This window comes from Pan troglodytes, chromosome 22, assembly GCF_028858775.2.
Source record: "Pan troglodytes isolate AG18354 chromosome 22, NHGRI_mPanTro3-v2.0_pri, whole genome shotgun sequence".
NCBI classification, from domain to species: Eukaryota; Metazoa; Chordata; class Mammalia; order Primates; family Hominidae; genus Pan; species Pan troglodytes.
In genome coordinates this window covers 37639456-37651895 of record NC_072420.2, presented here as the reverse complement: position 1 = coordinate 37651895, position 12440 = coordinate 37639456, and the positions used below count along the sequence as shown (strand labels likewise).

At 44.8% G+C, this 12440-nt stretch overlaps 1 protein-coding gene across 6 annotated transcripts in view; it reads left to right on the top strand.

The window, feature by feature from the left end:
* HLCS (holocarboxylase synthetase) overlaps positions 1 to 12440 on the top strand; it is a 239467-nt gene that overhangs the window by 41427 nt on the left and 185600 nt on the right. For 5 of the 6 annotated variants that reach the window (XR_010154417.1, XM_009423375.4, XM_009423270.5 and 2 more), the window contains exons 3-4: positions 9861 to 10023; positions 11468 to 12411. Coding sequence is in view for 5 of the 6 variants with exons in the window: in XM_009423270.5 (XP_009421545.4) it covers positions 9861 to 10023; positions 11468 to 12411 (1107 nt within the window). In the remaining variant the exon portion in view is untranslated. Of the gene's footprint in view, positions 1 to 1400; positions 1524 to 9860; positions 10024 to 11467; positions 12412 to 12440 lie in introns of those variants that run through there. The other variant, XM_063803477.1, reaches the window with a different exon arrangement.

Below are 12440 nucleotides of genomic sequence, written 5' to 3'. Positions count from 1 at the left end.
AGCTCCATCTGGGTTAGTTGACTATTTCAGCTCCTGCTTGCAGTGACTTTGTGATAACTCTTAACGCTGTTACTTGATTTTCCAATACCCTTAAAAGTGCCATAGGGTATATTGTCTTTTTTTTTTTTTTTTTGAGACAGGGTCTCATTCTGTCATCCAGGCTGGAGTGCAGTGGCATGATCATGGCTCACTGCAGCCTTTACTTCCTGGGCTCAATCCATCCTCCCACCTAATCCTCCCAAGTAGCTGGGAATACAGGCGTGTGCCACCACACCCAGCTAGTCTTTTGTTTTTAGTAGAGATGGGGTTTCACCTTGTTGCCCAGGCTGGTCTTGAACTCCTGGGCTTAAGCGATCCTTCCTGCCTCGGCCTCCCCAAGTGCTGGGATTACAGGCATGAGCCACTGCACCTGGCCTGTCTTTTTACATAATATCAAGTGAAAGTCAATTTTGTAGCTCTCCTTTATCCTCTCTATTTCCAAACACAAAAGACAGCAAGGATAGCCAAAAGTTAAAAATAACCTTTTCCCTTTAGTCTTGTATTTTCAAATTCTTTTTTTTTTTTTTCTAGACGGAGTGTCGTTCTGTCGCCCAGGCTGGAGTGCAGTGGTGTGGTCTCGGCTCACCACAACCTCCGCCTACTGGGTTCCAGTGATTCTCCTGCCTCAGCATCCCGAGTAGCTGGGACTACAGGTGCGCGCTACCATGCCCGGCTAATTTTTGTATTTTTAGTAGAGGCGGGGGTTTCACCATGCCATCCAGGCTGGTTTCGAACTCCTGACCTCGTGATCCACCTGTCTCGGCCTCCCAAAGTGCTGGGATTACAGGTGTGAGCCACCGCGCCTGGCCCTGTATTTTCAAATTCTTTACCTCTGCGTTTCCAGCCTTGCTCCATCCAATTTGTTACTAGAGCTTTTTAACAATTTCACGTTGAATTAAGATGATTTGGAAGAGGAGAAACAAGAGTCAGAAAAATTAGCAGCATCCGTGATCTGACTCTGGGTACCAGTGGGTTGTTGAGATTTCTGTTCCCCACTCACTGCAGAGCTGCTGCCTGCCAATGCCCCCTGTTGGGCAGGGCCACCTGTGCTAGTTTAACCTGGGGTCTTTCACTCCCGGACTGCTTCTTGGATGTGAGTTTTAAGTTGAGCAGAGAAGATATGCCTTGCCTGCTGCCATACATTGTAACATCAAGTCAAGAGCTTTAGTTACTTAACAGATTTCTGCTGGCTGCTATTATAGGAGGAAACTCCTTTGTTTAGCGACAGCCAGGGCTTCCTTAGCTTTGATCTTTGGGAGTGAGCCTTTTGCTTGACTTCCCTTCTCTTTTCCATGCCTTTGTTTCCATCTCGAAGTGCAAATTTAAAGTGTCCTGTTTGCCTTTATCCACTGGAAGGCAAACACCCTGGACGACGTATCAGTGACCGCGGTTCTGCTTTGATCGGAGCACCCAGCGCTGCTTGAAGGCGTTTGCATGGTCCGTGGCTCATGGACCACGCTCCTAGAAAACGGAAATGCACTTAGGTGAGGAAACAGTTGGCAGAGTGGAGAAACTTGATCCGGGATGTGTGGATGTATTGTTCTTTGGGCTCTTCCGGTCCTTCCTCTTCCTTTGTTTATCTCCTGCCTCATTCCTCTTCAGAGGTGTGTGGGAATTTCATCATTGGCTCCTTTTACACTGCCAGTGCCTGCTACCGCAGGGGGCTAAATCAATGTTTTTACAGCTAAATTCCGGGTTGAGTCTCCATTGGCTGAGCGGTTCTCCTCCTTCTTTGATTGCTCTGAGGACAATGGTGCCTTTAGCTTCCCGCGGGAGGTTGCCCTGTTCGTTTCCCTGTTTCCCACGCACCTTCATCCCAGAAGTCTGCCCTGCCACGGTGTTAGTTTATCTTCTCATCTTCCTGAACTGACGTCCTTTCCCCCATTCCCAAAGCTGAAATCAACGAACTCTCTGTCCTGAATCAAAGATGTCATTTCTGAAATGTAGAACTCTGCTGAAACATTGGGTGGGCCTGACCCTCTAGGTGAATTCTGCTTCCCTTGGCTGTGTGTCTGCGAGGAGGTGGGAGAAGTAGGTGGTAAAGTGGAAGGAAAGATACAAGTAGAGCTAAATGAAAATTCTGGAGTTTCTCTTTGTCCAAATATTCTACACAGGTTAGTGAGTTGGCCATAAAGGCCTGCGTTTATTCTTTTCCCCTCAAAGGCAATGTTTCTCAAGTTTTTTTTTTTCATGATTGTTTTTCCGAGGAGAATAATTAAATTCAAGTTCACTCTGAGAAGAGAAATGAGCTACTAAGGAATAAGATTTTGTTGTGGGGGGCCGGACATGGTGGCTCACACCTGTAATCCCAGCACTTTGGGAGGTTGAGACAGGAGGATCGCTTGAGCTCAGGAGTTTGAGACCAGCTTGGGCAACATAGCGAATTCCCGTCTCTAGAAAAAATACAAAAATTAGCCCGTCATAGTGGTGCATGCCTGTCGTCCCAGCTACTCGGGAGGCTGAGTTGGGAGGATTGCTAGAGCCCAGGAAGTCGAGGCTGCAATGAGCCATGACTGCACCACTCCAGCCTGGGTGATAAAGTAAGACCCTGTCTCAAAAAAAAAAAAAATAAAAAATAAAAAAGTTGAGGGATAGGATTGAGCCTTGGAGGGCCACAAACTGTTGTAATGTCTAAGATTTTTTTCACCTCCCCATTCCCTGCCAAGTTCGGTTTTTGCCCACTAGGGATGATGTGGTTTCTCATGAGGTTACTTGCTCTAAAGGACTTTATATTTTGGAACCATAAGAGCACCCTTGTGGCCCAGGCACTTTATGGATGATCCCTTTTAGTGCTCCCAGTAACCTTCCAAGGTAGGTGTTCTTATCTCTACCTTACAGACAGGCCATTGAAGCATGGGGAATTTGAGTAGCTTGCTCAGGTCACACGCTCTTAACCAGAGGAGCCAGGATTGAAGTTTGGGAAGTTGGGCTGACTAGGCTGTGCTGGAAGAGTGTAGAGACAAACAAACTGCCTGGACTCTTTTCTTTTTGTTTTAAAAAATTGAGATATAATTCACATGACACTCACCCTTGAAAAACAATTCAGTAGTTTTTAGTATATTCACAAAGTTGTGCAATCATTAGCATTATCTAATTCTAAAACATTTTCAGCACACCAGAAAGAAACCACACACTTGTCAGCATTCACTGTCTGCTCCCTGACACCTCAGCTCCTGGCAACCGCGAATCTACTTTCTGACTCTAGATTTGCCTATTTTAGATACTTCATGTAAATAGCCTCATAGACTGTGTGACCTTTAGTTGTTGGCTTCTTTCACTTAATGTAATGTATTTGAGATTCATCCACGTTGTAACATGCATCAGTAGTTCATTCTCATTCCTTTTTATGGTTGAATAATAGTCCTCTGTATAGATATATACATTTTATTTATCTGTTCATCTGTTGATGGACATTTGGGTTGTTTCTACCTTTTGGCTATTGTGAATAATGCTGCTGTGAACATTTGCATACAAGCTTTATATGTGGGCATATTTTTTTTTCCTGAATGATGAAAAATGGCCATGAAAGTATTTTTTTAGTTGTATATATTTATGGGGTACAACATATGATGTGGTTTTTTCTTTGAGACAAAAAAAAAAAAAAAACCCAAAACCTGTAGTCACCATGACATACAGTAGATCTTCAGAACTTATTCATGGAAGGATTTTAAGCAGAGGAATAGTGCAACATTTTTATTTTTTTGAGATAGAGTCTCGCTCTGTTGCCCAGGCTGGAGTGCAGTGGCACGATCTCCGCTCACTGCAAGCTCCGCCTCCTGGGTTCACGCCATTCTCCTGCCTCAGCCTCCTGAGTAGTTGGGACTACAGGCGCCTGTCACCATGCCTGGCTAATTTTTTGTATTTTTAGTAGAGACAGGGTTTCACCGTTAACCAGGATGGTCTCGATCTCCTGACCTCGAGATCCACCTGCCTCAGCCTCCCAAAGTGTTAGGATTACAGGCGTGAGCCACCGTGCCAGGCCAAGGAATAGTGCAACATTTTTAAAGGAATAATAACATTACCCTGGTGACTACGTGAAGAACGTCTTGGGGAGAGCCAAAATGAATGAAGGGAGCTTGACGAGGTCATTCAAGTATGATGATGGAGGGAGGTGACCCAAAAACAGGATGTAGAAACATAAGCCAACTGTCCACTTAGTGATGCTGACTAAATCTTATTAGCTGAACAAATGGAACAACAACAACAATTAAAAAACCAAAACCAAAATCAAAACAAAGAAGCAGGAAAAAAAATAAAGAAATTGTCCTTACTAGTTTTGTTGTATATTAATTTTTAATTGAGGTATAATTTATATAAAATAAAATGCACAGATTTTAGATGCACAGTTCTGTGTGTTTTGATGAATTTATACACCTAGGTAACTGCCTAGGTCATTAAGACATGAAACATTACCATCACCCCAATGCATTTGTCTTGCGCCTCTTTCTATTCAATTCTTTCTACTTGGGCCACGAATCTTTTTGACATGGTAAATTAGTTTCTCCTGTTCTAGGAATTCATAGAAATGGAATTATACAGCATGTATCCTTTGGCATCTTTTTTTTCCACTCAACATAATGTTTTTGAAATCCATCCATGTTGTGCATATCTCAAGTTTGTTTCTTCCTGCTGAAAAGTATTCTTTTGTATGAGAATCATCCTAAACCATTACAATATGTGACCTTTTGTGTCTGATGTCTCTATTTTGTAGAGATGAGGAACCAAAAGAATTAAAATGGAAGCTTGGAGAATGAACTTGGGATTCTGAAGTGCTAGAAGCAGTATATGTTCAGATCTTGGCAGCAGCCAAAATGAACTATTTTGGGGCCACTGGAGTGGTCTATAGGGTCCCTACCACTGGGGCCTAAGTTTAGTTGGAATGAGGGTGCCTGATGATCTGTGCAAACTCTAGGATGGGCCTCATTTGGGGATGTGGGTAGTGTGTCCATATTTCCCTGAGAAGGATTGGTCTTGACTCTACCCTCAGATTTTTTTTTTTTTTTTTTTTTCAGACAGGGTTTCACTCTGTTGCCCAGGCTGGAGTATAGTGGCATGATCACAGCTCACTGCCTCAACTTCCCAGGCTCAAGTGATCCTCCCACCTCAGCCTCCTGAGTAGCGGGGACTACGGGTGCCCATCAACACACCTGGCTCCTGGCTATTTTTTGTAGTTTTTCATAGAGACAGGGTTTTGCCATGTTGCCCAGGTTGGTCTTGAATTCCTGATCCTTCTGCCTCAGCCCCGCAAAGTGCTGGGATTTACAGGAGTGAGCCACTGCACCCAGCCTCATTCTCAGATATTTGCTGTTGTTGAGCTTCTTGTTTTTGCCAGATATGCTTGCATTTGGCTTTCTTGAGTTTTGCTCCAAGGTTTTTGAGCCAAACCTACAGTACTTTTGGATCTATTTCCATTTTGGAGACCATATCTTTCTGAAGGCTGGGGTTTGGGTATACGTTCTTATTGAACAAGTTCAGATCTTCCAGTTGTTTCTCAGTGAACGTAGTTTGTTTCTTTTGTGAAGGCCTCTGGAGCTTGCCTTTGGGAAGATCCTCTGAGCCTAATCTAGATGTGGTCGTATGTTCAGGTCCAGTTATCTTAGGTATATACTGGGGAGTAGAATTACTAGATCATATGGTAACTCTATGTTTAACTCTTTGAGGAACTCCCAAAGTCTTCCAAGGCAGCTGCAGCACCTTAATTTCTACCAGCAGTGTATTAGAGTTCCAGTTTTTCCTTGTCCTTGTTGGTATCTTTTTTGATTCCAGCCATCCTAGTGGGTATGACTTTGTGTCTCACTGTGGTTTTGAGATGCATTTCCTTCGTGACTGATGTTGTTGAGCAGTGTTTCTTGTGCTTATTGGGCGTTTGTATATTTTCTTTCTTTTTTTTTTTAAGATGGAGTCTCGCTCTGTCGCCCAGGCTGGCGTGCAGTGGCGCAATCTTGGCTCACTGCAAGCTCTGCCTCCAGGGTTCACGCCATTCTCCTGCCTCAGCCTCCCTAGTAGCTGGGACTACAGGTGCCTTTGCCAGGTGCCTTACATCCTTTGCCCATTTTTAAATTGGATTGTCTTTTTATTGTTGAGTTGTAGGAGTTCTTATATGATTTGCCAATACTTTCTCCTATTTTTTTGCGTTGTCTTTGCATTTTCTTGATATCTTTTGAAGCACAAGAATGTTTGATGAAGTCCCATTTATCTGTTTCTTCTTTTGTTGCTTCTATTTTTGGTGTCTTATCTAAGAAGCCATTGGTTGATCAAAAGTCATGACAATTTATGCCTGTGTTTTCTTCTCTGAATTTTGTAGTTTTAGCTCTTATATTGAGGTCTTTGATCCAGTTTGAGTTAATTTTTGTACGTGGTTTGCATGGTGTGAGGAAGAGGTTTATCTTCATTCTTTTTTTTTTTTTTTTTTTTTTTTGAGACGGAGTCTTGCTCTGTTGCCCAGGCTGGACTGCAATGGCGCAATCTCAGCTCACCACAACCTCCACCTCCCAGGCGGGATTGCAGGCGTGAGCCTCCGAGCCTGGCCAGTTTCTCCCTTTTCTAAAAGAGGTCTTTAACACTTCCCTATCTGTGGTTTTTTTCTTTTTCTGTATCAATTTAATGCAAATCTGAGTCTTTTAAAGTTTAATAGGTTTTTTTTGAGACTGTTGCCAGGCTGGAGTGCCCAGGCTGGAGTGCCAGGCTGGAGTGTTGGCTCACTGCAACCTCTGCCTCCTGGGTTGGAGCAATTCTCCTAGCTTCAGCCTCCTGAGTAGCTGGGATTACAGGCGCCTGCTCCCACCTAGCTAAATTTTGTATTTTTTTTTTGAGACAGTTTCGCTCTCATTGCCCAGGCTGGAGTGCAATGGTGCGATCTCGGTTCACTGCAACCTCTGCCTCCCGGGTTCAAGTGGTTCTTCTGCCTTAGCCTCCTGAGTAGCTGGGATTACAGGCACCCGCAACCACGCCCAGCTAATTTTTTGTATTTTTTAGTAGAGACAAGGTTTCACTATGTTGGCCAAGCTGGTCTCGAGCTCCTGACCTCAGGCAATCCACCTGCCTTGGCCTCCCAAAGGGCTGCGGTTACAGGCGTGAGACACCGAGCCCAGCCAATTTTTGTATTTTTAGTAGAGATGGGGTTTCACCATGTTGGTCAGGCTGGTCTCGAACTCCTGGTGGTCTACCTGCCTCGGCCTCCCAAAGTGTTGGGATTACAGGCATGAGCCACCATGCCCGGCCTATGTTCATTCTTTTACACGTCAGTATGTAGTTGTACTAGTACCATTCGTTGAAAAGACTATTATTTCCTTATTGAGTTGTCTTGGCACCCTTGTCCAAATTCAGTTGTCCATGAATCTGTTTATTTCTATACTGTCAGCTTTGTTCTCTTGGTCTATATGCGTTAGTCTGTTTTCACACTGCTAGAAGGAACTGCCCAAGACTGGGTAATTTTTAAAGGAAAGAGGTTTAATTGACTCACAGTTCTTCATGGCTGGAGAAGCCTCAGGAAATTTGCCATCATGGCAGAAGGCAAAGGGGGAAGCAAGGTATGTCTTACATGGTGGCAGGTGAGAGACAGAGACAGAGAGGAAACTACCAAACACTTTATTGATTGATTGATTGAGACAGAGTCTTGCTCTTTCACCCAGGCTGGAGTGCAATGGCATGATCTTGGCTTACTGCAACCTCCAACTCCTGGGTTTAAGCGATTCTCCTGCCTCAGCCTCCTGAATAGCTGGGATTATAGGCACCCACAACAACGCCTGGCTAATTTTTGTGTTTTTAGTAGAGACGGGGTTTTACCATGTTGCCCAGGCTAGTCATGAACTCCTGAGCTCAGGTGATTAGCCCACCTTGGCCTCCCAAAATGCTGGGATTACAGGCATGAACCACCGCGCCTGGCCCAAACACTTCAAAAGTATCAGATCTTATGAGAACTCACTATCACGAGAACAGCATGGGGGAAACCGCCCCCAGGATCCTGTCACCTCCCACCAGGTCTGTCCCTTGACACATGGGGATTACAGTTCGAGGTGAGATTTGGGTGGGGACCCAGCCAAACCATATCTCTATATGTCTATGCTTATGCCAGTTGGACGTTGACTTTTGAAACCCAAGTTGCTTGGATGAGCAAGGACCCTGGGGGCAGAAGTGGTGTGTCTTGTGGGAATACCCCTTTCCTCTGTAGGTTCAGGATTTATCCCACACTTGGCCTGGAAGTTCACTATTATCTAGTCTGTTCTTCCAGACTTTTAAGGTAATGCTTTATTCATTTATTTTATCTAGCATTTAAAAAATAGTTTTTAGGAGGAGTTAATTCTAAAATCCTAGCCCACCAATATCTAAAATAGAATTCAAGCCAAGTGTGGTGGCCCGAGCCTGTTGTCCCAGCTACTCGGGAGGCTGAGGCGGGAGAATTACTCAAGGCCAGGAGTTCAAGACCAGCCTGGGTGATAGAGTGAGTACTCATCTCAAAAAATAAATAAATACAAATAAATAAAAATGGAATAAAAAATTATTTATCTATAATTATGAAATTCGGGGCAGTGTGTCCCTGAGAAGGTATCTTTAGGAAGTAGAGCAATCATTCATGGCATCTTAGAAAAAGACTGTGCTGCTCACTGCTGCTTTTAAAGCCACATTTGTGACAGCTAATAAAAGCAGCTGTCGGTAATTGAGTACTTTATTCCAGTCAATCTAAGCTTTTTACTGGGGCATTACGTATACTCTTTGATCTCATGAACACAACCAACCTTTAAATTATATTTATTTATTTATTTTTTTTGAGATGGAGTCTTGCTGTGTCACCCAGGCTGGAGTGCAGTGGCACGATCTCAGCTCACTGCAACCTCTGCCTCTTGGGTTCAAGCGATTCTCCTGCCTCAGCCCCCTGAGTAGCTGGGACTACAGGTGTGCGACACCACGCCTGGCTAATTTTTGTATTTTTAGTAGAGTATTCTTGTTTTACAAATTAGGACGCTGTGAGGGTCAGAAGCTTGCCCGAGGACAGACAGTGATGATTAGTTGCCTTTGACTCGGCCTCAGACCCCTGACTGCAGCGCTGGGCTCTTCACCTCACAGGCTGTCTTCTCCATGGGAACCCTCAGAGAGAGTATGGGTGTTCCAGGCCCCAGTGTCACAGTCTTCTGCAGTAAGAACTGGAAGGCTAAGCCGGGTGTTTTGCCTGCTCTCTTTCTCCCTGTCCCCCTTGTGGTAGGAACGTGAACCTCCTTACAGGGAGGAACTGTCTGGAGAGTCTTTTTGGATTGTTCTCACAGTTCGAGGGCAGGGACCACAGGGGAAGCATGTTTTAAATCCTGATTCCTGGACTTCAACTCCAGAAAGTCCAGTGCACCAGATAGGGAGGGAGTCGTGCTCAGGACTCTGAAGGTCTCATGTGCTCCCTGGGAGGTCAGTTGCACTTGGTCTTGGACCACACTTTGAGAAAAGCGGGTCCACAGGTTACATTGAAAGTAATTGGGTATTGTGGACTTCTTGTTCTCTCCTCTTCTCTGTTTTTAAAGGGCAGCATGGTGTTTTTCCAGTGTCTGGGGAATGTCCCTTTATCTTTTAATTCCTTAAAAAGGTGGAGACTTCAGTTACTTTTAAATGAGAGAGTTATATTTAGTGTTTCGTAAGCACGGTTGTCAGGTAGAGATGAGAATGCTGAATTCAAAACAACTCTGATATTAGTAAAATGTAATATCCAGTAATTTGTTATTAATGACTGTAATTTAGTGGTAGGAGCCTCAAGGGAAAAATAAAGTATCTGGTTATTTTAGAGAAGAAAAATCTCAACCTGTCTTTTCCCACCTCCTCCCTCTCCTGCTTTTTCTCAGATTGTCAAGTGGTCAGACTGTTGTTTGCCATTAGCTTGCAGACCTGGGGATCCTTATCGGCTAATTGCTGAAGCAAGTGTGGACAACTTCAGCAAGCTGGGGGTGGCGTTCATGGAAGATAGACTCCACATGGATAATGGACTGGTACCCCAAAAGATTGTGTGTAAGTAACTTTAGAAAATGTTTTTATTGGCCAGGCATAGTGGCTCATGCCTGTAATCCCAGCACTTTGGAAGGCCGAGGCAGGAGGATTGCTTGGAGCCCAGGAGTTCGAGACCAGCCTGAGCAGCATAGACCCCTATCTCCAAACAAACAAACAAACAAACAAAAAAATTAGCTGGGTGTGGTGGTGCATGCCTGTGGTCCCGGCTACTTGGGAGGCTGAGATGGGAGGATCACTTGAGCTGGGAGGTTGAAGGCCACAGTGAGCCATGATCACGCCACTGCATTCCCATATGGGTGACAAAGTGAGACCCTGTTTTTATCATAGTGGGACACTATAAGTTATTAGCTTAAGGACTGTTGAGCACCCTTACTGGTATGACATAAGGGCTATGCTTAGTTTCAGTTTAATTCAGTCCACAGGTTTGATTTTACTGTAATAATATACAATTCAGGCATGTGTCAAGATTTTTTTGGGGGGCTGCAGGGTACATTTTCAGTGCTTATTAAATTTCTTAAACAAGAAGTTTTCATGACTGCATTGCTCAGGAGGTGGCATTCAAATTCAGAACCCATATAATATTTATTTCACATAGTTTAATACAGTGTAACTAGTGTCTAGACTACAGTTCTGATTGAGTGGGAAGCATAGCTAGCGTTACTATGAAGTTCTAAATCAAATCGCTTTTTACTTAAAATATATGTATCACAATTTCTTGGGACAAATCGTTTTTCAGGAAACACACAAACTGTTCTTCCTTAATTAGACTTAAAAGCAGGCTTTTTATGTCTATAAATGTCTTCTTTCATCTGATGGGCAAATAAATGTCCCTTATCAGCTTTGGAAGTTTATGTAAATCCCTTAATATCCAGAATCACCTCGTACATGTCTCTAATACCATGTCCGACATATAGCAAGTGCTCAATAAATGTTTTTGAATTAGTGATTGTCAACTTATGTTCCAGTCCTGAGACAAGATACTGGAAAGAGTCTTCTCCCATTGATCCTATGGCATGTCCTGAGAGTGACATTTCACTGGGGCGTGCTGGGGTAGACTCTAGATATGTGTCCTTTTTATTGCTCAGTTTCATTATTGTGAAGGAGAATAACACCCAAGAAATAGAATCTGTAAGTAAGGAGGCAAAGGCACCTCTCTGAATCTCACTTTCTTCACCATTCCGTAAGAGGGTCTTAGGTTCTCCGATAGGTATAAAAGATGTTGGGCAAACTGCTGATTTCACTTGGGGTCTTCAGGTGGGAACAATTAGTGTTTCCAAAGGATGCCCCCGAGTTGAGGGGGGATGCAGGTGGGAGCCGTGCCAGAGGCTGTCCTGGAATGTAAGTCCCAGAATGCAGAGAGGGTGATGAGATTCTTGAGATGAGCTACGTGTCATACAAGAAGTGTTGATTAATTTTCTGTCTCTCTCTCCTATTCGTGCCTTAGCGGTGCACTTGCAGGACTCCACTCTGAAGGAAGTTAAGGATCAGGTCTCAAACAAGCAAGCCCAGATCCTAGAGCCGAAGCCTGAACCTTCTCTTGAGATTAAGCCTGAGCAGGACGGTATGGAGCATGTTGGCAGAGATGACCCAAAGGCTCTTGGTGAAGAACCCACACAAAGGAGAGGCAGTGCCTCTGGGAGTGAGCCTGCTGGGGACAGTGACAGGGGAGGGGGCCCTGTTGAGCATTATCACCTCCATCTGTCTAGTTGCCACGAGTGTCTGGAACTTGAGAACAGCACCATTGAGTCAGTCAAGTTTGCGTCTGCCGAGAACATTCCAGACCTTCCCTACGATTATAGCAGCAGTTTGGAGAGTGTTGCTGATGAGACCTCCCCCGAAAGAGAAGGGAGGAGAGTCAACCTCACGGGAAAGGCACCCAACATCCTCCTCTATGTGGGCTCCGACTCCCAGGAAGCCCTTGGCCGGTTCCACGAGGTCCGGTCCGTGCTGGCCGACTGTGTGGACATTGACAGTTACATTCTCTACCACCTGCTGGAGGACAGTGCTCTCAGAGACCCATGGACGGACAACTGTCTGCTGTTGGTCATTGCTACCAGGGAGTCCATTCCCGAAGACCTGTACCAGAAGTTCATGGCCTATCTTTCTCAGGGAGGGAAGGTGTTGGGCCTGTCTTCATCCTTCACCTTTGGTGGCTTTCAGGTGACAAGCAAGGGTGCACTGCAGAAGACAGTCCAGAACTTGGTTTTCTCCAAGGCTGACCAAAGCAAGGTGAAGCTCAGCGTCTTGAGCAGTGGCTGCATGTACCAGGAAGGGCCCGTCCGGCTCAGCCCCGGCAGGCTCCAGGGCCACCTGGAGAATGAGGACAAGGACAGGATGATTGTGCATGTGCCTTTTGGAACTCGCGGGGGAGAAGCTGTTCTTTGCCAGGTACTCAGGGCAGCATGGATTTGGTGATC